Source organism: Zootoca vivipara, chromosome 5 (genome assembly GCF_965207765.1).
Source record: "Zootoca vivipara chromosome 5, rZooViv2.hap1.1, whole genome shotgun sequence".
Taxonomy (NCBI): Eukaryota; Metazoa; Chordata; class Lepidosauria; order Squamata; family Lacertidae; genus Zootoca; species Zootoca vivipara.
Window position 1 is genome coordinate 165,995 of NC_142588.1, and position 27,856 is coordinate 193,850.

Here is a 27,856-nt window from a genome sequence, read left to right on the forward strand (position 1 = left end):
AGTACTCCAGGTGAGGTCTGACCAGAGCAGAATACAGTGGTACTATTACTTCCCTAGATCTAGACGCTATACTCCTATTGATGCAGCCCAGAATTGCATTGGCTTTTTTAGCTGCTGCATCACACTGTTGACTCATGTCAAGTTTGTGGTCTACCAGGACTCCAAGATCCTTTTCACATGTACTGCTCTCAAGCAAGGTGTCACCCATCCTGTATTTGTGCCTTTCATTTTTTTTGCCCAAGTGTAGTACTTTACATTTCTCCTTGTTAAAATTCATCTTGTTTCCTTTGGCCCAGTTGTCTAATCTGTTAAGGTCATTTTGAAGTGTGATCCTGTCCTCTGGGGTATTAGCCACCCCTCCCAATTTGGTGTCATCTGCAAACTTGCTCAGGATGCCCTCAAGCCCATCATCCAAGTCATTGATGAAGATGTTGAATAAGACTGGGTCCAAGACAGAACCCTGTGGCACCCCACTAGTCACTTCTCTCCAGGATGAAGAGGAGCCATTGATGAGCACCCTTTGGGTTCGGTCAGTCAGCCAGTTACAAATCCACTGAATGGTAGCATTGTCTAGCCTGCATTTTACCAGCTTCTTTACAAGAATATCATGGGGCACCTTGTCATGGGGCACCTTGCTTATTGAGAGCACATAATTTCCCTAAGTTTAAACAACTCAGGCATGGGTCTTAAACTGAGTGTTAGGCAAATATTTAGCCTGTACATGAAGACCCAGTTAGGCTAGAGCTGGTTAGAAGATACACTGAACAAATTCAAGACTTCGGTTCAGGCGTTCTTGTTGCTTTAAACTACTGGAACACTTTGCTGGTTCTACCTGTAAATCACCTTTTTCTTATCCTCAACTGGAGTTGGGTTTAACATCCTACCTGGAAATGCATTTATTATGCAAATAATTATGATATTGAATTATAGCAATTTCTCTACAAAATATATTTGTGTCTATGCTAGATAGCCATATAAATCTTATGGGCTTGAATTTCTAGCACTGATTGATTTAAGCTTAATCACATCACTAATTTAAAAACAAAAACAAGCTTTGATAAAAGGAGCATTACCTTGGCAGGTTCGTTCATCTGTTAGTAGCTTATATCCCTTCTGGCAGCTGCATTCAAAGCTGCCCACAGTATTTCGACAGAAGTGGTCACAGCCACCATTGTTTACCAGACATTCATCTATATCTGTTAGAAGCAAGAGAGAAAGAAATTGAACCAAAAATCAGTAATATAACTTCTTCCTGGGGGGTGGGGGGAGGTAGAAAAGTATTATTTTGCCTGTTCCCACAAAAATCTGAACTTGATTTTTCACTGGCACTATACTTGGCCACAATGCTACCAGGATGAAGTAGGTGGAAAGTTTTAAAGAGTATTAATTGACTATGAAATTAGTTGTGTGAACTTCTTCACCAACATACCAGTAACTATGGCAAAATGAGGGGGGAAATATTGAGGGAAACAGCTGCAGAAAAACTAAATTGCTGTTCAGCAATCATATTCCACTCTGTAAGTTCATTAATTCAGTGCCTGCCAAATGTTCCACAATGATTTTAAAAATTCAATTAATGTATACTTGTAGCATCTGTGAAGATAGAATCTTAAAAAATTCAAATGATTTAATTACTTTTCTTTACCTTTCTCTCTACCTGAACAAACTTAACTCGGAGGCCCTAGTCTTCTTTGTCATTTCAATCTCAATATGCCCAAGACCACACCTCTGTTTCTGGCTCAACACGCCACACATGTGCAGAAGCGCCGAATCGCGCCACACGCATGCGCAGACACAGCGCTGCGGATTGTGATTGTGCCTCCCGCACAGATCACGTTTGCAACCTGAGGTATGACTGTAACAAACTTAGTTGGTCTCTAAGGTGCTACTGGAAGGATTTTTTTTTTATTTTGTTCCTTTACTGACAGCATTCAGCAACTGCCCTATCTCTCAGTGCTATGATGCCAACAATACATTAATATTTGTGCAATTCTTCTGATCTCCCTTTTACAGCTGGAAACAGAGGTGTTTTTTCTTATCATATGAAGGAAATAAGGTGCAAGAAATGTTTATACAGAGCTTAGAGTGCAAATAGGCATTGTCTATAAAGAGAACTATTTGTAAAGTAAGGTCCAAGCATAAAGTTCCAAAGTGGCTATGTTTGCCACAGCTGCACTAGCTCAATAAGCATGCAACCTAGTCACACAACACTTCTTGTTGGTGTCACTTTTTAATTTATAAAATATCCAGGAAGATATGGAGGAGATTGCATCAGTTTCAAAATGTTTAGCACACAATTCCAGGTATATTATAAACAGTCTAGTTGAGCATTTGTAATTGCAAATACGAGCAGTTCAATATTTCTTCAGGATAATTGTTTAGACATTAGTAAAACAAAACGTTATAAAGTAATTTTAGAAATGTTATAAAAAATAAAACTTGCGTTGTCAAAACCACCGAAGTATCTGAATTTCCCCCTCCTTTATTGGTCTATGCCACTGTAAACCTATGTAAACATAGAAATCACCTTCTCCTTTATGGACTCCTCTGCACAACGAAGTTAACAACTGGTGATCTGCTGTACCAGTTTTGGTTGAAGTTAGGCTTCACAGAATCATAAAATTGTAGAGTTGGGAGGGATGATGAGGATCATTTAGTCCAGCTCCATGCAATGCAGGAATTTGCAGCTGTCTCATACAGGGACTGAAACAGCAACCATGGCGTTATCAGAAGATTGGTTGAGGTTAGGCTGCCTTGCAAAAGGGGAATGCCCTTCATCATCGGTGACACACACTTTGGAATTTGCTCCCTAGAAAGGGCTGTTCTGCTACGGACATTACATAGGCATCATTTTTCTAAAAGATGCTGACTGACCTGATTTTACATGGCCTTACCTATCTAATTTCCCCAGTAGTGGTGTATGGAAGTGAGAGCTGGAACATAAAGAAGGCTATCACCGAAGAATGGATGCTTTTGAATAGTGGTGCTGGAGGAAACTCTTGAGAGTCCCATTGACTGCAAGAAGATCAAACCTATCCATTCTTAAGGAAATCAGCCCTGAGTGCTCACTGGAAGGACAGATCCTGAAGCTGGGGCTCCAATACTTTGGCCACTTCATGAGAAGAGAAGAATCCTTGGAAAAGACCCTGATGTTGGGAAAGATGGAGAGCACTAGGAGAAGGGGACGACAGAGGACAAGATGGTTGGACAGTGTTCTCGAAGCTACGAACATGAGTTTGACCAAACTGCGGGAGGCAGTGCAAGACAGGAGTGCCTGGCGTGCTCTGGTCCATGGGGTCACGAAGAGTCGGACACGACTAAACAACAACCACCTGTCTAATTATTTGCTTGGGATTGCAATTTGTTTGATAAGGTGTTTGTACTGTTTTACTCTATGTTTGGTGACGTGTGCATTTTTATTTGATTGTTTTGCAAGTTGACCTCTTACAGTACCACCGCCCTGGATTTCTTTCCTGGGTTTTAGCTACTTTTCTGTGTCATGTATGTTGTAGTCACATTGTTTATATCACAGCTGGTTTAAATTTGTGTGGTGAGCTGTTCTGAAGGTCCAAATGACTTCTGTGTCAGGATATTTTTCAAAACAAATAAATGAAAACAAGAAAACCTAGTACCACAAATATTTATTCATTTTATTCCACTTATACAGTGGTGCCTCGCTTAACGAATGCCCTGCTTAACGAAATTTCCGCTTAACGAAAGGATTTTTCGAGCGGAGGTTGCCTCGCTAGACGAATTCGTTTCATGAAAAATTCGTCTAGCAAATCGCGGTTTCCCATAGGAATGCATTGAAATTCAATTAATGCGTTCCTATGGGCAAAAAAAATTCAATGCATTCCTATGGGATTCGCTAGACGAATTTTTCGTTATAAGAAAAGACCCGTGGAATGAATTAAATTCGTCTAGCGAGGCACCACTGTAACCTGCTCTTCAACCCAAAGGTTCCAGGGCAGTCAGTACAAAAGAGAATTCAATTAAAAAATATACTGAAATATAAAACATACACTATTACATAAAACCATAGGACCAATATAAAAAAACAGCAACCCAGCAGTAGAAGAGACCAATTTTCACTTCAGCCTTCCCCAAATGCCTGAAGGAAAAGTTATGTCTTAAGCTGACGCCGAAAATTAATTAATGCGTGGGACAACTGTGTCTCCAAAGGGAATGAGTTCTGCACCTAACAGAAAAATCCTTCTTCTGAGCTGTCACATTATGAATTATTGTTATTGATGGAATTACAAGCAGGGCCTCTCCTCTGGATCAAGTCAGCAGATAATGGGAAAGGTGCCCCTTTATACACTAAGAAGTACCCCTTGAATTGGGCCCAGTAGGAAATGGGAAGCCAGTGCAGAGCCTTCACTAATCTGGCTGCCATGTTCTGCACCAGCAATAGCTTCCAAACTATCTTCGAAGGCGGCTCCACAAACAGCATGCTGCAGTAGTCTAATTACAGGTAGGTTGGTCTAGGTAGTCAAAACAAAATAAAAAATTCCTTACAGTAGCACCTTAGAGACCAACTAAGATACCTCTGAAGAAGGTATCTGAAGGTATCTGAAGAAGTGTGCATGCACACGAAAGCTCATACCAATAACAAACTTAGTTGGTCTCTAAGGTGCTACTGGAAGGAATTTTTTTATTTTGCAGTAGTCTAAATTAGAAGTCACCAGAGCATGTACTACTGTGGCTACGTTAACCGGGTCTGGCAAAGTCTATAGCCCATAGAATCACGTGATTAATCTAACATTTTAGATGTCTCCAAGATCTTAAGGCAAATGGCTCGGGAGAACTAGCTGTAACTGGTCTGGATTCAATTTTTAATTATGAAGGGGTGGATTCTGTTGCATCTTCTTTACAGTCCTGCATTCTCTGTGTAGCCCCACTATGGGTAATCAAATGGATAATGCATGTAATAAGGCAAAAATGAAAAGCAGTAAAAAGGTCGATTCTTGGTCATGGTCATTTGTGTGCTGTCAAATGCAATGATGCACATTTTTACAAATGAAACACTCTTGTCAAAAATCCAATGGGGTAGATTGATGTAGTTTTGGAGCAGTTGATTTCCATGTGCACAAGCAAATGTGTATCTGAATGTTAATTTGCATCCGCAGGTTTACCCTTTTAAGGTTAAGGTTTTAACCTGTTCTGAGTTTCAAGGGATAGGATCAAATCTCAGGACAAGTGGCCCAAATCACAGGGCAGGCTATTTTCTGCTTGGCTTGATGAGAACTTTGGCCACATCCCTTGCCCATCAGGCTAACAACCCTGAAGCCCTAGGCACAGCTGACTTCAGCCTGCTAAGTGCCAAGTCTGCAGAAACATATCCCCACAGCTAAACTGCAAGCTGTCTCCATGACTATGCAAGACATGTCCACAGTTGCAACAGCAAGTCGCAGAACTCGAGATAAGGGTCAGTGAATACCTGTCTTGAAGCCAAGTAGAAGAACCCGATTCAAGCATGCCTTGATCACATGCTTTCCTAGCCAACAGTGACACAGAAGATCATGTGTCTGTGTGTTTGCTACAAGAGTATAAATGCTTTGGACCTACTTTGTCTGGGGCTTGGTTTCTTCTGGAGTGATCCATAAGAGGACTATGGACTTCAGCCAGAATAAACTCTTCTTTTACCTTTCCACCCGCTGTATCTCGTTTTGTTGGCTGGGATGGGACAACGTTTGGACTTTTGTTCCAATAACATGTTGGTGGCACAACCTTCCACTGCACCTGAGGGCAGCAGGCTAACTTAGGAGAAACAGTGCAGGTCAAGCTTGTTTTCTCCTGCTCTGAAGGCTAGGACTTGAACTAATGGATTCAAGCTAATAATACCTTTACTGTCATTGTACAACCTGTGTACAATGAAATGAATGAGAAATTAAGTTACAAGAAATGAGATTCTAACTAAACACCAGGCAGAACCTTCTGATAGTAAGAGCTGTCTGACAGTGGAATGGACTCCCTCGGGAGCTGGTAGACTCTCCTTCCTTGGAAGTTTGTTTTTAAAACAGGTTGGATGGCCATTTGTCATGGATACTTTAGTTAAGATTCCTACATTGCAGGGGGTTGAACTAGATCAGGCATGCCCAACTTGCAGCCCTCCAGATGTTTTGACCTACAACTCCCATGATCCCTAGCTAACAGGACAAGTGGTCAGGGATGGTGGGAATTGTAGTCCAAAACATCTGGAGGGCCGCAAGTTGGGCATGCCTGAACTAGATGGTCCCTTCCAACTCTAGCAATTTATGATTTTATTATATTCATTGGTATAAACTGACAATGTTCCATGAAAGGAATTACTAATTAGACAGCAACTGAAAAGCTTGGATCAAAATTGTAAATGGGGCTATGTGAAACTAAGGCGTTTAGAACAGGGGGAAGGTGGAAGTTGTTAACTGCAAAAACATTCTGAGCAATATAAATAACACTATGTCTCAGTTTGCACTGTATTTCTTTCCATGGCTGTAGCGAGACTGACAAGGCATGTAAAAATTATTTCACTCTATGGAGGGCAGACTCTTGCTGCATTTCACTTGAAAAGGAACAGGATCCAAGTGTATCACCTCTAACCAAGTCAATGGCCCCCATTATTTTTCTTTCCATAGCTATAAATAAAAGTCTTGTTATGAGACATGCGAAAATGAATGATCCCACAGCATGAAAGAATCTGGACCTCATTTATCTTTGTGTAGTTTGGAATCCAGTTTTATCATAGTCAAAATATAAGGTTTACTAAGTCATTGTTTTCAACATACCTGCCCTTACAACCATAAATTCTCATTTCAAGTATTCATTGAAGTGTGATTCACATGAATGTGTGAACCAGTTCCTTATTTCATTCATATATACGAGCTGAGATCTTTTTGTTCCCCTTGTGACTATATGAAGTTACAAGAATATTGCCTGACAAGCATACATAAGTAAATAACGCCATGTAAATAACAATCATAAAGCTCTTAAGATGAGGGTGATGAGGAGACAAAGGCAACAGGCTGATAGCAAGGAGGACAGGGAAGTTTAACAGGGGAAGGTGAACAGTTCGACATACATTAACTTTGGAAAACATTTTGTTATATGCATAACAATGTTTTGAAAATGTGTGCATTGCAAAGTTAGAGGAATGTTGGCAGCAAAAAAGGGGGGTTCTGAAATTCAGGGCTAGGCTTATGCCTCAGATAATACTCTATTGTTTCAGAAGCTTTAACCAGGCGAACATAAAACCTAGGTGTCTTAAGATAAGTTGCATGGCTGCACATTGACAAGAAGGAAGTGACAGTCCCCCCCCCCCCCCGGTTTTAATGCCATGCCAGGAAGATTTGCTCAGTGTAATTGATGACACGGGTTCTCAAATGTCCGGGAGGACCTGGTTTGCATCAGACTTGTGTATGTGTGCTTGGTGTGCATGCAGATTCATGCACAAGTCCTATAAAGTGTTCCAAGTCTGCAAAGAAATGTTAAGGAGGACTTTATACATTATGGGTTTTTCAGGATCATTACTCACATTAAAGTGGTGCCTTTTCAGTCTTTTGTTCAAATAGATGCACGCTTAATTTACAGCCCTGACAACTAAGGATAGAAGTAAATTTTATGTGTACTTCCACAATTTTTTTTAAGGGAAATGTTTTGTTTTTTATAACATGGAGTCACGGAAATGGTGATTTGAAGTGGAAGTTCAGCATTGCCAGGGGTATAATAGGGGCTTCTTTAACTTTCCCCCATGGAAAATCACTCCAGGCTGTTTTTACTACCTCTCAGGACAAGATATCACAACTCACAATTTTTCCTCTATGGGGGTAAAAGCAGCTGAAAGGGGAGTGATTCTCAACAAGCCACATGCAACTATATAAGAGGAGAGTTCTACCAAAGCACTGTGCCACGGAGCTGGGGGTTAAAGAGTGCTTTGTCAGTATAGGAGTGATAACCAATGATGGCTGGCAGCAACAGTCTGTCCCATCACACAGAAAGCAGGGGAGGGCATGCAGTTGAGGAGTGCTAAACCTTACTCCTCAGTTTGGTTCTACAAGGAACCAAGCAGAGAAAACTCTATTGAAGCCTCTGTTGCAGTTTATATGTGTGTGTGTGTATGGTTAAAGAGCCAGTTGTCTGTTTCACAGTTTAGGTGAGAGCGGTGGAGGTGCCTAATCACAGGGGACTGAGAGATATTCCTTGTATCGGAGACTAAACTGATAGCCAGGCACGGCTGCCTAAATTGCAGGTTAGGCAGAATTACGTTGTGAAGCCCTGAAACTGAAAAAAGAAACAGTTTGCAAGATTCATCTCAAATTATTACAGAAACATCACACCATTTAAGCATTTACTGATGATGGATTAAGTGGGATTAACAACAACAACAACAACAACAACAATGCTATTTTACACACCTCCTCTACAGCAGCGTCTTGGGGCTTTTGCCATTGCTGTTGGAGGTGGGTGGGAAAGAATAAAGGAAGCAAGAGAAATAAACTAGCTGACTATTTTCTCATCCTAATGCAGTGATGGGCAACCTTTTGAGCTTGGTGTGTCAAAATTCGCCAAAAAAACGAGCATAACTGGGGTGGTGTGTCACTTCGAGAAAAAAAGCATAATTTCATGATATTCATAGTTTAAATAACAAAAATGTATAATTGTAATATATAACTGTATTTAATAAACCAAAAACTAATTATTTAACCAAACCAAACCCCAAACCCCTTATTTATCACAAAGTTGTTGAGCTTTTTTGGGGGAGCTGCTGACCAAAGTTTTGGAGGGTTTTATTGGGGGTGCAAAAGTTGCTTTGCTTTTTTTGGGGGGGGTGCCCCAAAGCTGCTGTGCTTTTTTTGGGGGGGGGAAGAGAACAGAAATAAATGACGAATAATACCTTCGCTGGAACTAACACGCAGCACCGACATAGTCTACCAAAGCGCCCAAAAAACCAGCACAGAACAGGTAAAAAAAGAACGCTGTTACACCCAATCATAGTCTGCCAAAGCGCCAGAAAAACCAGCACAGAAAGGGTTAAAAAACCAATCTCTGGCTACCAGCAGCAGCAGCAACAACAACAACAACAAAGGATCCTGGTTTTAACAGCGGAGACAAGCTGTAGGAAGAGTGGGAGAACAAATTGGGGGGGGGGAAACAACAACAGCGTGAATGGGCCGATGGGGCGCCTGCCAGCAGTGAGGGCTCTGCGTGTCACATCTGACACACGTGTTATAGGTTCGCCAGCACTGTCCTAATGGCTTTCCATCATTCTACTTGCTTCTTGCCTCAAAACTTGCCAGTGACTGCGTAAGTGTTGCTACTGCTTCATCTGAGGTTCTCTCTAATGAATATTTTTTTCCCTTTTGAGAAGGGTACATTCTTTTCTTCCATAGGAAAGGTCCTGCTACACCTAGTATAGATTTTTGAAAGTGATTTGTCTGTCTATCTGTTCTCTATTCATCCAGAGTCTATCTGGATTTTTTTTTAAAAAAAGAATGTGGAATAATCTGTGTGGTTTTTTTAATTCAGATTTTTGTTCAGATTAGAAGTGTGAAATGCATCACATAAGATTTTTTTAAAAAGCAGAATGAACTAGTTAGACTCTGAACCCAGATTCCCCAAGCTGTTTTAGTCAGGAATTTCCAAAAAAAATTCATAGTAAACTTCCTCAACTCAAGGAGCAGCATTGAGAAGAAAGAAAAAAGAATGATTCAATCCCCTAACACAGAATCTATTCATATAGCCATTCTTAAGTTAGAAACCTCTCTATTAGGTAACCCTTTTCTTCAATATTTTCTTATGATGATCTTGTGAAAGCGTCCCTTGTGCAAATGTAAATTTTCCCGTATCCTCCAACTGATGTTGTCGATTTGCTGGCACTACACAGCATAATACCAAACAGCAGAGCATGCCAACTAATGAGGAAGGCACAAAGAGTGCTAAACAACCCCATGGCTTGTTTTAAGTTACCACCCTAAGGGATCTCAAAAATACAAAATGACAACAATAATCTGTGTCAAATTACCCATAACATGGGGGTGTAGGGAGGCGAGAAAGTGGCCATATTACACTGGTGTAGATATTGAGGATTTGTAGTTCGTTTTGCCTTTGAATGCCATTATAAATTGTGCTTAATGTCCACCAGTAAAGTGGGTGTCCCAGCTCAGGCTCCCTGGAATCAGTGGCTTCAGCTGGAGTCTTAAGTGATGCAGGTAGAAAGTCTCATTATTTTTATACTGCTTAATTGTCAAAGTTTCTAAGTAGTGCATATAAAGATTACAAAAAGCACACAGTTGATAAAATCACTGTAAAACTTAGAACTTCCTTCATTCAGAGACATTGCCAAGTTCAAGATGCTGGTGTCGAAAGCACTACACTGCTTTCCCCACCATATATCAGACAAGCACCATCTCTATTGTCTTTTCAGCATCATGAAGATTTTCCACTTTCAACAACCCTTTTAAGCAGAGATTTTTTAAAAAATCAAAATCGGTAGTATTAGATTTGAATTTTTGTGTGTGTAAGTAATTGTTTTCATTGTAAGCAATTGTTTTATATATCTTTTCACTAAAAAATGTCCAGTAACACCTTAGAGACCAACTAAGTTTGTTATGGGTATAAGCTTTCGTGACACCCAGAACAAACTTAATTGGTCTCTAAGGTGCTACTGGACAATTTTTTAAAAAAATTCTGACTGCATCAGACCAACACGGCTACCTACCTGAATCTAGAATCATATCTTTTCACTGTATTGTGAAATTGCTTTGAGATGCTTCATAGCAAGTGATTCATAAATGAAATTAATAGTAACAACAATAATAGACATGTGCAAAGGGTACCAAAATAATTTTGCACAATAATTTGTTGGGAATGTACACTTGCTTTTGAATCAAGTGGGATTGATAAGCAAGGACCAATAGTTTAAAGTCCATTGATTCTCTTTGTTTGCCTATGTGGAATAGCATCTTGCACATCAGCTTCCTCCTTAATATATTTTTTCTTGAAATCTTTTCCTAATAAGAAATCAAAGACAGCTTATGGGATTCCCCCCCCCCCAATGTAATCAAGTAAACTATTTCCTTAATTAACAAACTTTGCAAATAGGCTGAATAAAGTTTCCCAGCCTGTATCTTACATAAAATGACTCCTGTAAAGCACTCATCTGTGTGCAAATGCTATCTGAGCACAGAAAGGCTGAGGCAGGTTTGAACAAATTTCTGCCGTGTCACTTTCTCCCTTCTCACATATAAGTCTACTTTGAAATAGAAATGGTAATCTGTCACACATGGATTTGGGTGTCAACTATTTCCCTCTAGGGCATATCCACTCTTACCATTATCCACCAGCTAATCAATTTTTTAAAAGGCCTTCAAGGCTGCCAAAAGATCAATCACCTTGTAAAACAAACATTTATTATATCTTACATCATTGTTAGATGTATAATACACCATTATATTAGATTGTTAGAGGGTTATTAGATTCATACAAGACAAAAGGAGTGAATGCAAAGTGCATCTCATACAGAGATTAGATATAAAATGTTGAAAAGTTGAAAATTCTCTTAAAATGTATGAGAAATTGGTGCTTTTTAAAAATTAATTTGCTAGTTCGGTGCTATGAAACTAAAGAGAATACAACTGTATTTATGGCATGATAATTGCATGATGTAACTGCGAGAAAAAGGTGCAAAAATACTGAGCTGTCATATCTCGTTTTCTAAATATTATTAGCTTTTTTTGTAGTATTGTATCCAAAAATATAATTGTAAAAGGCACACTATAAAATTGTAAAATGTCTCTTTCCCATACCACAAACAACGTGGTTCAAATCCTGCAGACAGTTCAGGTATCCCCAAAATTGCTGTTCATTTTAACAAGTGGCTCTTGCCCATTTCCGGCTGGTGTACTGATATCAGGGAATGGAAAGGCTCCGAAAAGTTTGTGGTGAAGGCAGGTGACCAGGGAAGTGACCCAGGAGAGGGGACCAGTGATTTATGGGGTGTGAAACCACTTGCAAGCCAGGAGCCAGGGAAGGAGGGAGAGTCAGGGCAGTCCGAGGCAGAAGGCGGCATGCAGGATGTGGGGCACGAAGAATGGATGGCTCAGGCAAGGGATAGGTCAGTAGATCCCCCACCATCCCTCACCCTACTGTCTCCTAGAACCAGGAGGGGCTTGAAAAGGGAAGAGCAGCAATGACTTCCGTGCAGGAGAAGTCTCAGGCTGTGGGCGCGCAACCTGTCATAGGAGGGCATATAAAGCAGAAAAGGGGAGGGGTCCCACTGTTGCTGCAGCAGCTGTCCATATGACCCAGACCTGTCTAGAGGCTACAATTGTGGGTATCTGGAGCACCATGAAAGCTGCTGTGTTTCTCTTGCCAATAAAGAGTTAACTATCAGACTTGTGCCTTCCTTACCTGGGACCCACCCCAGATTAGCTGCACTCAATCCTGGTACCTGGCCGTGGTCCTACATACATTCATTGCATCTTGACTGAGCGACTGTAACACATTCAATGTGGAGCTCCTTGATAAAACCAGTTGGAAACCTCAATGACTGCAGAATGCTGCTGCTGCTGCTGCTAAAGTCTTGACTGGGGCAAAGTGTTGGCTCATGCAAGTCCTTTATTGTATCAGCTGCACCGGCTGTCGGTCTGCATCTGAGCACAATTCAAGGTACTGTACTTCAAAGCACTAAGCCAGGGGTTCCCAAACTAAGGCCCGGGGGCCGGATGCGGCCCAATCGCCTTCTAAATCCGGCCCGTGGATGGTCCGGGAATCAGCATGTTTTTACACGAGTAGAATGTGTCCTTTTATTTAAAATGCATCTCTGGGTTATTTGTGGGGCCTGCCTGGTGTTTTCACATGAGTAGAATGTGTCCTTTTATTTAAAATGCAACTCTGGGTTATTTATGGGGCATAGGAATTCGTTCATATTTTTTTTTCAAAATATAGTCCGGCGACTCTGGCCCCCCACAAGGTCTGAGGGACAGTGGACCGGCCCCCTGCTGAAAAAGTTTGCTGACCCCTGCACTAAGCTGCTTGAGGCCGAATTACTTGAGGGACCCTCTCCTTGGCCATGAGTCTCCTCTTCCCTTAAGATCAGCCGCTGCTCTCCTCTTCCACGCACCACAGCTTACAGGGGCACAACTGTTGACAATGCACAAGTGCACTTCCTTTGTGACAGCACAACTGAAGTGTGTAGTTGTATTCTACCAGCAACCTGAGACATACATTTTAAACAAGCTTTCCTTTCTGTTACTGCTTAGTTTTGTTTATTATTAGTTTTGAGTCTTTGTAGCCCAGTCGGTGGGCAGAGACCCCTCCACGGCTTCAATTGCCACTAGACGTTATTTACTTATTTATCCACTCCAAAAGGAGTCTCTCAAAGCAGATTAAAAAAAATATAAAACCATCAAACTAACAATTAAAAGAACACAAATGACTAAGTGCAAGATGATGAAGCAAGGACATAAGCCCATTTGGCTATTCAGGAGGCACGATTAAGAGCGGCAGGAGAGCACAGCCACATTCGCTTGCTCACCTCACACTGGGCAGCATGCCAGCATTGGGGCAGCCTGCCAAACATGAGTGCTCAGGACTCCAACTCATGGGGAGCAGCCTATACAAACCAGCAGGCCCTGGTCCGCCGCAGCCATGCTCCCAGCTACATGGCCAGCATTGGGGAGAGGATGGGTTGGACCCAACCAAGCCACTCAGAGTAGACCCACTGAAATCAATGGACTTCATGACTAACTTAGTAAGTCCCTTGATTTCAGTGGGACTCCTTGGTATATGGTTTAGCTGGATACAGCCCTTAGATTTATAGACATAGTTGCAGTGGTACCTCGACTTACGAAGGCGATCCGTTCCGTGGCGCTCTTCGAAAGTCGAAACCTTCGGTTGTTGAAGCGTCCATTTTGCGCATGTGCGAAGCGCGATTTTGAGCTTCTGCACATGCACGGACCGCGTGCGTTCTTGGGCGAAAATACTTCCGGGTTTGCCGACTTCCTAAGTCGAAACCTTCGGAAGTCGAGGCATTCGGATGTCGAGGTACCACTGTATGTTTCTGTGGGATTCCTTGGGAAATAACAGATATTCTGTCTCTCATTCAGGCACACACAAACAGTAAGTGCATTCTCAGGTATTTGAAAACACAAATGGTACAGTATTTCCACTGTGGGCGATTTGTTTCAAGGAAGTAGGCAGTGTGTTACACAGCTAGGTTGCCATGACAACGAGACAGAAAGAACAAGAAATGTTTGCTTAGAAGAGCATCCAGTCAAGCAATCCGAGGGCAACACCCCCATGAGAAAGTTAAGAAGGGCTCTTAGTCGAGGAGAACAAAATGTGCTAGCTTTTCAGATCCGTTGTTGCACAAAGGGTAGCTGAGACATCTAAACAAGTATAGGTGAGATCAACTGATTTGTTTTGTTTTAGACAAAACGTGCGTACGATGGGCTAAAAGGAAAAAAATTACACAAGCACTTATTCTTATAAAACTCAACTATATATTGCTCTGATGAAAGGAAGCTTCATAACTCAAATAGTGTATCTGAAGAAGTGTGCATGCACACGAAAGCTCATACCAAAATAAAAACTTAGTTGGTCTTTAAGGTGCTACTGAAGGAATATTTTTATTTTGCTTCGACTCAGACCAACACGGCTACCTACCTGTAACTTCAAATATTCTTTGGCAACTTCAAGGTACAAAGTTCTAATTTCTTTTTCTGCCCAGGGCATATGCCAGGGAGAGAAGCACCCCCTGCCCCTCCACCTGGCAATCTAAGGCTGGTCCTAAGAAAATGAGTCTAGATTTAGCCCATAAAAGGGAGAAAAAACGTAGTTTCAGAACATGACTGCAGGACATTCTAAGCAGCCAGGAATAAAGAGAACCAAGTTAATAAACATCACATTTATTCAAACAACGTAATCATCTTATTTAGAACAATAAGGATAATTGATACCAATTCTACCTCCCTCCTTTGCCCAAATTAATGCCCGAGGAAACCTAGCTCTGAATTCCCTGTGGCTGCTACCGGCACTACAAGCTCACTGTGTTCAGAGCTTATGAATTTCCACTCTTAAATCAGCTTATCTCAAATCTCCTGCTCTGTCAGTTATACATGTTGTGTCTAATGTGATTAAATGCTCAACTGATTAGACTCTATATATTTCGGTCAGGGCAGATTAAGAATGAAGCCAGCACCTGGCAAGGAAATTGCACAGAAGCCAAGAATTTTTGGATTCCAGCCCACTAAGCTGGAAGTACAAGTGTCAAAAGAGTGGGCGCTGCTACAGGTTAACAAGGAACTGAAATGACTGCATTGACTGACGGAGCTTCTTCCCTTCCCCTCTCTGTTTTCAGGAATTTGCAGTTATGTTCATTGTTGCATCTGTTATGTGCCGGTTACGTTGGGAACCCCGATGTGTAGATGTGTATGAATATGTATAATAATAATATAATAATAATTTATTATTTATACCCCGCCCATCTAGCCGGGTTCCCCCAGCCACTCTGGGCGGCTTCCAACAAAACTTTAAAATACAGAAATCAAACATTAAAAGCTTCCCTCAACAGGGCTGCCTTGAGATGCCTTCTAAAGGTCTGGTAATTGTTGTTCTCTTTGACCTCTGGTGGGAGGGCGTTCCACAGGGTGGGTGCCACTACCGAGAAGGCCCTCTGCCTGGTTCCCTGCAACTAGGCTTCTCGTAGCGAGGGAACCGCCAGAAGACCCTCGGCGCTGGACCTCAGTGTCCGGGCAGAACAATGAGGGTGGAGACGCTCCTTCAGGTATACTGGACCGAGGCCGTTTAGGGCTTTAAAGGTCAGCACCAACACTTTGAATTGTGCTCGGAAACGTACTGGGAGCCAATGTAGGTCTTTCAGGACTGGTGTTACGTGGTCTCGGCGGCCGCTCCCAGTCACCAGTCTAGCTGCCGCATTCTGGGTTAGTTGTAGTTTCCGGGTCACCTTCAAAGGTAGCCCCACGTAGAGCGCATTGCAGTAGTCCAAGCGGGAGATAACGTGTACAATAATCCAAGAATTGTTGCATGTTTTTAGCAGAACCAGTAAAAACAATTCATTTCTTGTTGAGGTGCAAGCGCAAGACCGGAGTTAGGAAAAAAGAAAAAACAACCCAGTGCAGGTAAGATTAACACTGAGATTTTCAGAAAAATCCATTCCTATGGTAAAAGGGATTAGTCGGCAGCAGTGCAGTGTCTTGGGCTTGCGACGAAAGACAGCAGGGGTTTCACTTGCTTTCACTGGTTTGTAGTGAAAGCTTACTTGCATGCAGTCTCTCTTTTTGCAGTGTATGCTTAACCTCTGTTCCTTGTGTTTGAAACACAGCTGTAGCTGTTGAGAAAGGAAAGGTTGTTCAGCCACATGCTGCCAGGGTCTTATGTATATGGGATAAATTTATAACAGTCATACTTAGAGGCATGGAGTTCTCCTTGCTTACCTTTTTGGGTTGCACGATCCTTGCAGCCAAAGTTGGGTGTTATTGTTCTGGCGTCCTGTAACGTTTCTGAAAAGACGATTGTTCACAATCTGCCCTTCCAATATTTCGCCAATATTTGTTGTTTTGTCCAAAGTGCTCAAGACAACCCCAATCAGAAATGTTACTTGCTCTATGTTCTGGCAGTTAATTTTAGGTTCTGCACCTTTTGGTCATACGGGGTCTCCCATTTAGATGTTGATGTGCATTGTGCTTCAATTTCTCTACTGGTCATTGACCAAAATAAATATATAGTTACGCATTACTTCAAAATGCAGTTTAGTGCCTCCTCCTTCATTTCCCCTTGAAAGCCCATTGCTTACTAAAGAACAGCAGTAGGCCCTGAACACCCAAGCTTGCCTTATTTCACCCTGCCACCACCAAAGATAAAACATCAAGCTCAACCTCTTCCTATGCATATTTATTCAGAAGCACATGGCAGTCATGACACTGTGTTGAACATTACTCTCAATCTGCAACAAAATGTTGTGGTGCGGAGAGTGCCAATCAGCCAGGCCATCCTCTAGGAAGTTACATTCCTTTCCCCCTCCCCAGGAGGTAAGAATTCTGCTACCACTGAGCATGTCCAATCTTCATTGTCTGGGCTTTCAGAGGAGGGCAGGGGAAAGTTACCTTCTTATGTTTCCCCCCTAAATGTATTTTGTCCTTCTGCAAACCGTGGAATCCCCCCAGTTCTGTTTATACCTTGCTCTTTTATATGCGTAGTGCCATTTTACTTTACAGACTAGGCCTCAGCTCTACTTTACAGCGTACAGACTAGGCCTCAGCTCTACAGCCTACAAACTAGGCCTCTACTCTACTTTAAATACTATCCCAAGTGGAGCCCTGGGTGGAGGGAGGAGGGGCCCAAATAGGTCATGGGTTGATGTAGGGTGGGGGGAGCCACAGGGTGGGAGTAATCACAGGGATGAGACACAACAATGGGGGGGAGGAAAAAACACATAGTCCAGGGGGGGACGGACACATCCCCCCCCCTTTCCTGGGAAACAAGGCACAGCAAACAATCATAAGAAAACAAAAATAATTAAAACAACAAATCCAAGGACAAAGTTGTATCCAGAATACATCCGGAAAAGCATATTACATCAAAACACTAACCAAAAACAAGTTATTCAACCATTACCATTCAAAACACAAATGACATCAATACTCCCCCCCCCCAAAAAAACCCCCACAGCAATGCGTGGCCGGGTCAGCTAGTATAAAATGCCAAGTCTGGGGAACTGATTAGGATTTAAATCCTTTGCCTCAGTCTACGCCCTACTAAACATGCCATTCTGATCCAGTCCTCCAACCTTTAGAAGTAGGGTTTTGCGGGGGGTTGCCCCAGCCACTCTGGGTGGCCTTCAACAAATTATAATATCACAAAGACCTGAAAATGTACTATGAGGCGGCTTGCTTGTGTTGGATGAAAGATTGATTGGGTGGAGCTGAAAAACGTAAATACTCTGGACTTAGAAGGATTTGATTTGGTGTATGGATAGCACACTTACCTATATTATGACAAAACTAAAGTGCACAAGGGATTCCACAACCACGTGATAAGAAAGAACCTATACAGCATTTGGGCAAGATATAAAAACCTCCTAGAAAGAAAGGGCCCCTGGTGGATATACCCCATCGAGGCAGTGGCAGCTAAGAATGTAAACATAAATAAGAACTGGGGTACATACAAGGATCTCCTTGAGCTTAGAGAGGGTACTAGAGGACTAAAAAAAAAAATGAGAAGATGTACAAAACTAGGTCTCAGATTGGTTTCAATATTTTCAATTAAAGGATTTTTTCAGATAAGATAAAGGATTTTTGGATCAGAATATGGGGAAATGATATTGGGAAACAACAAAAAATATACCCCAACTTTATAAAAAAATTAATAGAATGGGAGACCAAAGACAAAAGGGTCAAGGCCATAATGACACACTGGGCTAAAGCTTTTGGACAGAACACCAACTTTTTGGTTTGAGAGAAACTTTGGGGGGGAACTATGAACTTTTTGGCTTGCTATTTGATAAAGGAAAAAATACAAAAAAAAGTTTTACAGGTGGTACTTAATTCCCAGTAAACTTGTTAAAATGTACAAAAGAGGGTCCAAATTGTGTTGGAAATGTTCAGAGGTTGAGGGATCTTTCCTACATATGTCATAGCTGCCAAGTTATCCCTTTTTTAAAGGGATTTTTCATTATGCTGAATAGGCTTCCTCGCGAGAAAAGGGAAAGCTTGGCAGCTATGACATATGTGGTGGCAGTGTAAACATGCCCCAAAATACTGAGCTCAAAAGAATTCTTAAAATCACATTTCCAAAAAAAACCTGAAGCCTTTCTATTAGTAATAATTGGTGATGAGATCCCTAGGAAGACACACAGCTTATTTCTTTATGCAACTTATTTCTTTAGCAGCCAGAATAGTGTGTACTAGAAGTTGGAAATAAAGATAAACCCCCACCAAAGAACAATGGCTGTAGAAATTGACAGAACTCGTAGAACTTGCAAATATGACAGCGAAAATAAGGAATCCAGATGAAAAAAAAGACAAATGGGACAGTTTTGGAGAATATATAAAAAAATTATACTAAAATCAATCTACAAGTAGGGATAATCTTATGAACAACAGTTAAATACAATGAGGGATTAGAATGGGAAAAGTAGGGTGGACTAATAAACTGATAAACAGCAATGCTAGGTTTATCAAGAATGCCATAGAAGGTCAGGTTAGGAAGTCTCCACAGAAATTATGTAGGATGGTAAAGTATGATGTGTAAATAGAAAAATGCAAAATGCAAAAACAATATTATTATTAATTTTAAAAAACCACAAATTCAATGAAGCACAGGAGCCAATCACCTGTACATCAATTTATAAATGATCATATAAGTCCTTCATTCATTATATGTGACCCCTTTGTGGTGTTAGTAGAATAATCTCTAGTTAGCAAGTTTGGGAAAGACTTCCATCGAACACCCTGGTGAGCCACTGTCTATCACAGTAGTTTATGAATATCTGTGTACACTTAAATACACACGCATATTGTTACTTGTCATACAGTTCTCCAAGAATCTTTGCTTTGGCCTCAACTTTTTATTGTTTCAAACTGGCCATTAATACTTTCTGAATGTCTTTATTTTTTAAGACTTTACATAACTCGCACAAATACATAGTTTCCCAAGTTGGGATCTATACCTTCAAATCATTTCTCCTTCATCAGAAAAAAAAAAACCTCACTAGGTTTCGGAAACATTAAAATTAAAATATAGGGAGATTTCTATTGTAATTCTTCACCCACCAACGTAATTATCCAAAGGACATAATAGATAATTTAGAAGAACATCAGGGACACAACACAAAAAACCAGTTTGTAACAAAAATAACCAGAGATAGCAGGGGAAACTATACAGTCAAGTTGTGATTGCTTATTGCAGTGTTAAGATCAGGGGTCAGCAAACTTTTACACCAGGGGGCTGTCCCTCAGACCTTGTGGGGGGCCAGACTATATTTTTTCGGGGTGGTGGGAATGAACGAATTCCTATGCCCACAAATAACCCAGAGATGCATTTTAAATAAAAGCACACATTCTACTCATGCAAAAACACACTGATTCCCAGACCATCCACGGGCTGGATTTAGAAGGCGATTGGGCCGAATCCGGCCCCCGGGCCTTAGTCTGCCTACCCATGGTTAAGATCCTTCAGGTGTGTGTGTTAATTACATATCTGTACATTTAACCTCTGGTACTGAAACTGCTAAAGGGAAATGATGCATTGAAAAGCAAACAGAAGCTGACCTTTGCATGTTTTCCCATCAGGTTGTAGGTTGAATCCAACCGGACAGCTGCAGCGGACTCCTGTTGCTGTATCCTTGCAAGTGCGGTCACAGCCTCCATTATTGACAGCACATGTTTCTGAGAAATGAAAGAAAGACGGAGAAAGAGAGAGAAGGAGAAGGGAGGGAAGGAGAGAGAGAGAGAATAACACAAGACATTGTAGTCCTCTAAGTGTCCTGCATAATGTCACAAAGCATGTAAGCAATCTATCCTTAAGCATGCAACATCAATATGCCTCTTATGTTTATCAGAAGGGCCTTATGACTGTCTTGAACTTCAACTGCAAACTGTATACATGTTGACTTGAAAATAAGTCCCAGGGAATTTGATGGGTAAGAACGGCAAGAACTGTTTTCTTACTGGAAAGGCCCACTGAAATTAATGGGCTTTACTTCCAATAGAGGGACGCAGTTGGCGCTGTGGGTTAAACCACAGAGCCTAGGGCTTGCCGATCAGAAGGTCGGCGGTTCGAATCCCCACGACGGGGTGAGCTCCCGTTGCTCGGTCCCAGCTCCTGCCAACCTAGCAGTTCGAAAGCACGTCAAAGTGCAAGTAGATAAATAGGTTATCAGCGGGAAAGTAAACAGCGTTTCCGTGTGCTGCTCCGGTTCGCCAGAAGCGGCTTAGTCATGCTGGCCACGTGACCCGGAAGCTGTATGCCGGCTCCCTCGGCCAATAATGCAAGATGAGCGCGCAAGCCCAGAGTCGGTCACGACTGGACCTAATGGTCAGGGCTCCCTTTACTTTTACTTCCAATAGACGTATAGAATGAGGGAAAAAGAGAGAGTATTCTGTATTGTAATCAGCACTATATTGCTTTAGACAATAGGGCAGATTTTTAAATGCAGATTTGGAAAGGCTACTGCTTCAGCTAACAACATATTGCATTTTAAAACTGACTCAAGCAGTCATACCCCACCCCAAACATATTATGTGGAGCCAAGACCCTGCGATTTCTGCAGAGCTGATATTTTAATGGCTCATCATCCATTATCCAGAGATGGCTTTTCAATATTCATTGGGGGGTGGGGGAGATTGCTCTTGATACACTATTGGGGGGATGGAGCCACAGAAAAGCAAAGCACAGCACAGCACTGGACTTGAAATTTAAAATCTCAAATCCTTTCATTCACAGAAAGAGTTAATGGAAAATGAACTACATACATCACTTTGACAGGAATCTACATGCCCAATCTGTTCTTACTGAACTACAAGCAAAAGGCATCTGGGTTTTGTCCACTTAAAGCTTTTTGCAAATTGAAAGGAGTTTGGAGTGGGTGGGGGGGGGCATAATTGAGGTCAATGAACCCATTCCAAGCTGTGTCATTGAAATTTCCCAGTGCTTGTAGGATGTCAAATGGTGGTTGGGCAAACACAGGAAAGGGAAAGCTGCAAACTTTTTTTTTATAACTTTTGCAATAATGAGGAATGGGTATTAGGTCTCATTCCATGAAAAGTGCAACTTTGTTACAATACAATACAATAATAATGGCAGAATACATGCAAGTGTATAGTGTTTGTGAAGTAAATAAGCAGCAGTAAAAATAAATTATATAATCAGTAAACAAGAGCAGTAACTGTGTTGATTTTACTCACTGGGCTGAACTGTGTTTTTATCTAGTAGCTGTTTCTTGGTCCTTAATGAGACATTATACCCCATCACCTCTTCCTTTCTTCCCTATTAACACCTATTAACCCTACACGTAGGGACGCTCTGCTCTGGTTCATCAGAAGCAGCTTAGTCATGCTGGCCACATGACCCGGAAAAATTGTCTGTGGACAAACGTCGGCTCCCTTGGCCTGTAAAGCGAGATGAGCGCTGCAACCCTAGAGTCATCTGCGACTGGACTTAACTGTCAGGGGTCCATTACCTTTTTTAACCCTACAAAACAATTCATGAGATGTGATGTGCTTCAAGTTTCCCTTTTGCCAAAAGTGGCAGCCAAGGGGTTGGGGCAGGGAAACTCAGCACAGTGATGTTCTGACACACATTTTGATGTTCTGACACACATTTCGCCATAGGAATCTGAATGCTACAGGAAGAAATTAGCAAAGGATGTGGTACCATGTTTACTTCCGCCCGTATAAGAGCCATAAATGCCAATATTCTGCTAGCAACTTTGAGACTGAGTTTTACTCAGAGTACATCACTGAAATGAATAAACATGGCTAAGTTACTGCATGTCCATTCATTTCAATAAGTTGCTCTGAGTGAAACTTAGTTGAATGCTACCTTCTGTGGAAGGCATTTCTAAGTTTCTCCCATGTGTGGCAGAAGAAATTTCAACCTGGAAGGTGACTGACTGCAGTTCATCATTCCAAGGCTTTCCAGAAAGCCATTCTCAACAGCTCACTTGTGTTTATAAAAGATCATTGGATTTTTTACATTATCTGCAAGATGTGTTAGACTTGAATTACATTATGACCCAACATATTGCATAAAACTCTAACAATCACTTCTACGGTGAAGCAGCTTCAGGAGAGGCAATCTGGAGGAGAAATGTAGAGATCATCAGTAGAGGTTATTAACGCTTTCCCCATCTGACATGTTTTCCCTGCCAAACCCCCACATGGGGGTTCCAGATCAGCGTTGCCCTCTTGTCTTTTGTATATTCCATTCCATTCCATTGTATTTACATAGAATTGAAATGGTTATGGCATTCATATCGCTCAAACTCAATATGTTTCATTGAACTGCCAAATTGGAAGGGATCCCGATGGTCATCTAAGTCTAACCGCCTGCAATGCAGAAACCTTTTGCCAAACGTGGGACTCGGATCCATGACCCTGAGATAAAGATACCTATTTGGCAGGTATCTGATGAGACAATCCAGGTTAGGATATAACAAGAAGTAGTATATAGCAATACAGAGAAGAATATAACAGGGTTTGGAGCCTGTTTTTCTTGAACAGTAAGACCCCATGCAAATCACTTTTTGAAATTAAATAGAGTTTCAACAGCACGAGTATCGACTTTTTAGAAAGTGGGAGGAGAGAAATCCTAGAATTCCTCTTTAAAGCTGAAGCTCTTTGAGCAGGCCTGTTCCTAGCCAACTGCTTTATCATGAAGAACCACATAGTGCTCAGTTCATTAATTTGCACTATATTAAACCACAGAGTCTAGGGCTTGCTGATCAGAAGGTCGGCGGTTCGAATCTCTGCAACGGGGTGAGCTCCCGTTGCTCGGTCCCAGCTCCTGCCCACCTAGCAGTTCGAAAGCACATCAAAAGTGCAAGTAGATAAATAGGGACCACTCCGGCGGGAAGGTAAACGGCGTTTCCGTGCGCTGCTCTGGTTTGCCAGAAGCAGCTTTGTCATGCTGGCCACGTGACCCGGAAGCTGTCTGCGGACAAACACCGGCTCCCTCGGCTTATAGAGTGAGATGAGTGCGTAACCTCAGAGTCGTCCGTGACTGGACCTAATGGTCAGGGGCCTTTACCTTTATAGCATCTTATACAAAACTGAACCTCTTTGCCATTCATGACCTTTGTGATCCACTTTATACTTCTGACATGAGTATAAGTTACCGCCACGCCCTCACCAAAAAAACCCCCGATTTAGCAGATTCAGTACACATGCAAGAGCTCAAAAGTGTAAAAGTATAGAACTAGGATGTGCATGTAGAGAATTCACTAATTTTAAAAGAGAACGGGACACCTTTGCTTTTGCCTGCATGGCTGAAATATGGACACCAACCTACTCCTTATTATCTTGAGAAAGCAGATCTAGTCAAAGTTTAAGCATTGTTTTAAGCGCCAAGAAGTTCAATGAGAGGGTGTTAAACATGTTCTTAATCAGTGGGCCGCTAAAAGGGTTTAACTTAGGCTGAATCCCATACTGTATTTATTCGGTAGGTCTTCCTTACCCTTGCAAATAAGTCTATTTTGATGTTTAATTCTGATGTGTGACTATGCAATAAAATTTCCTGGGATGTCTTCCATGAGCAGCTATTGCAAACATAATCCTGAATAAATTCTAAGAAAAAACAGGTATACAAAAATCAGGGAATTAAGAAAAGTTTCTAAAGCAATTTATTGGGAGTATTATTACAGAATGATTAGAAATGTCAAATGGCTACATTATAAAACACACAAAAAGCTATGGATTTGGCATAGCACTGCAACCCAGCAGTAAATCTCACACTCATAGATTACCTATGGTTTATGAAAAGCCTTTTATGACAATTCACCTGTATCAGTCAAACATGACTTAAGCAGCGATGTTACAGATTGCTGTGTGACAGCCAGTGAAAATGAGTAGATGCAATAATATCCCCCTGATCCCCTAGCAGGATATATAAGTAGACCTGCAGGGTAACAGCTAGTGAGCTAGTGTTTAAGTAAAAGTAATTCTGATTAAGAAAGAGAAGGGCCTCCACGAAGCTCCTCTTATTTTAACAATTTCACAAAATGTCCCTCTTGTGTTAAAGAAGAGGGATTTATGCCTTTAATAAATGCTGACAATATGGGAAGAAATCAGAGATACTGTCCGCAGTTGCAGGTCAATAAAGCCTTGACTTGAAAAGAAAGCATGGGAAAGGGAATAAAGCTGAGTGGGTGAGTGGGGGGGGGGGAATATGAAGTGTGGGAAACTCTTGCTGCCTTTGCCGGACTCTACAAGGCAAGAGTTGTTGAAAGCCTTGCAAAATGCAATGTTTGGTTGGTATGCTGCACTTAGATGCTGTGGTGCAAGCTGCTCCTAACCCAAAGACTTCCATACCTTTAGAAGCATTTGAAATCCAGGTTTTAATTTGGGAACTAGATACAAAATGAGAAAATAGTAGTAATCTTGTGGCTACTTTGTAGAACTCCCCCCCCCCCATGGGTGTGATTTAGGCCACCTCTTTAGTCCCTTTCACATGGCCTTTAAATATTTATCTATTTCAATCTGCTTTTAATTGCTGGTGCTGTTCTGGAGTTTTGAAAGTGGGATTGTTCTTCATTTTATCTTTGCTGGTCTCTACTGAGGGTTTTTAATGTTGCTTAATGTACTGCAACTGTGCATTGTATTTCAAATTGTTTTTACGAGGCTGTTTTATAGGGTGTCTATACTAGTTTGGCTATTCTATTCTGTAAGGCCCTTTGCGGAGGCTATTTGCAGGAAAAGCATACATTTATATATATTTGTTTTTATTTTGTAAAATTTACACAGCGGTTGATTGTAAATAAAATTAACACCCAAAGCGGTTTACAAAAATAATAAAAAGATAAACAATGATGAGAGGCTGAGTTGTTCCACACACAAATTGTTCATTAATGATAAATGTTGGTGTAGTCAACACAGTGCTCCATAGCTGCAAAGTCTCCCGTTTTCCCCGGGAAATCCCCATTTTTCCAGCTGTTCCTAGTTGAAAAAACCAATTTTTTTTGTTTTTCCCTGGTTTATTCTGGTGCAGCGGCCATTTTGGAACTGGTCGGAGCATGCTCAGAAGCGACTTTTGATGCTGCTCTGCCCAGTTCCAAAATGCCTGCAGTGCGACTTCTGGCACAGCGGCCATTTTGGAACTGGGCAAAGCAGCATCAAAAGTCACTTCTGAGCATGCTCCGCCCAGTTCCAAAATGGCGGCAGCGCTACTGCCGGTCTGCTATTTCCGGTCCGGTCCCTTATTTCTCTGATAGCAATTTGGCAGGTATGCAATGCTCTCCAGATGTTGTTGGACTACAACTCCCACAACCCTTGACCATTGTCCATGCTGGTAGGGACAGGTGGGAGTTGTATCCTATAGCATCTGAAGGGCACAACATTGGCTAGGATCTAGAGTGAAGGGTGAGCAGCGAGGTAGCCAAGTTCGCGGATGATACTGAATTGTTCAGAGTGGTTAAAACAAAAAGGGATTATGAGGCATACCAGGAGAATCGGTCCAAACTGAGAGAACAGGCAGTAAAACAGCAAATGAAAATCAATGTAAGCAAGTGTAAAGCTATGCACACCTGGGCCCAAAAACTCTTAATTCCCCATACATGCTAGTGAGATCTGAACCCGCAGTGATAGCGTCATGAACGTGCTAGCAGCAGCAGCAGCAGTACCAGCAGCAAAAAAGGCAAATTATGTCTGGGATCGTTAGGAATGGGATTGAAAATAGAACTGCCAATTTCATCATGCTATTATACCAATCTATGACGTGAGAACAGTAGGAGTTCTGCTGAATGAACCTCCAAAAGGGCAGAGTTCGAAAGGGTTTAGAAAAGCACAAGCAAAATGATTAAGGGGTGGAGCAGTTCCTCTATACGGAAGGGTTACAACTTTGGCGTATTTTTACTTTAGATAAAAAGGGGGTACATGACAGAGGTGCCTAAGATGTGCACCTCTATCACAAGGTGTGGAACAAGTGTCTCTCCCCCCCCCTCTTGCATAACACTAGAACCCAGAGTCCTCTAACAAAGTTGAGTGTTGGAACAATCAGGACAGGCAGAAGAAAGTACTTATTTCCACGGTGCCTAGTTAAACTATGGAATTTGCCTCTACCACAGATCGAAACAGCTATCAACTAGGATGGCTTTAAAAGATTAGACAAACTCATGGGGGATAAGGCTGTCAGTGGCTACTATGGTAGCTACAATGGTTGTAGGAGGCAGTTTGCTTCTGAATACTGGTTCCTATCAATCAGAAGCAGGAACAGTGTTGTTCTACAGAGGTCCTACTTGTGGGCTCCCCACAGGCGTCTGGGAGAACAGGAGGCTGGAGTAGATGGGCCATTGACCTTGATCCAGGAGGACTCTTCTTGCGTTCATTATGGGAAATCTCAAGGCTATGAGAAAGCTATAGCCAGGTCTCAGTTTTGCAGAAGTAGCCAGCTGGAATGTCTTCCAAATGTGTAGGGCTTGAAAACGCTGAATCTGGATCCATCTTCTGTGGTTTTGATCTAACAACCATGAGAATTTGAGGTGATTTTATGGTTTTCAGAAACCAGTGAAAAGCAGCCTCCCGAATGCTTGCTTTGGCAGTTTGAAACCAGACATGAACCAATAATGGAACAAAACCACAAAGCATCCAGCAAAACTGGGCAAAAGGTTCATATAGCAATGAAGCTGCCAAAATTTCTTCTTTTATCATTCTTAGAAGTCTGGCACCATCGATATTTGTGGGCAAACTACATGTTAAGCTCAAGCGACACATTTTAACTTTTAACAACAAGGCCCTATTTAATTTGGAAGAAAATTCACATTTATCAGAGAATGCTGTCATTTTATAATGGCCAAAGCATGAACATCGGCTTCGAGATACTTGAGCTTCTCCCCTATCATCATTAAATTCAAAAGGCAAGTAGGGAAGAATCTGTACTTTTTGCCCTCTCTCATTTTCTTCCAATCTCTCCTCAAAACTAACCCCTTCCTCGAACCTTTAGTTATTGCCTAACTGGAGTGAAATGAATCACCAATATTATTAGTTTTGAAATGTCTCCCCCCCATTTCTAACTCCAGGCTCAAGTAGCGCCATGTTACATGCCTCAGTGCATTTTATTCTGCTGTTGCCACTGCTCAACCTTTCCTCCCCCACCTCTCCCTTGCCTCTCCCTTTGCTAACGTTCAAACTGTGCAATCCTTTGAATG

At 41.7% G+C, this 27,856-nt stretch overlaps 1 protein-coding gene across 2 annotated transcripts in view; it reads right to left on the reverse strand.

Moving 5' to 3' along the window:
* SCUBE1 (signal peptide, CUB domain and EGF like domain containing 1) overlaps nt 1-27,856 on the reverse strand; it is a 195,440-nt gene that overhangs the window by 50,608 nt on the left and 116,976 nt on the right. For both annotated transcript variants that reach the window (XM_060275195.2, XM_035137812.3), the window contains 2 exons: nt 20,268-20,384; nt 1,074-1,196 (listed from right to left, as the gene is read on the reverse strand). In XM_060275195.2, coding sequence (XP_060131178.2) covers nt 1,074-1,196; nt 20,268-20,384 — 240 coding nt within the window. The remainder of the gene's footprint in view (nt 1-1,073; nt 1,197-20,267; nt 20,385-27,856) is intronic.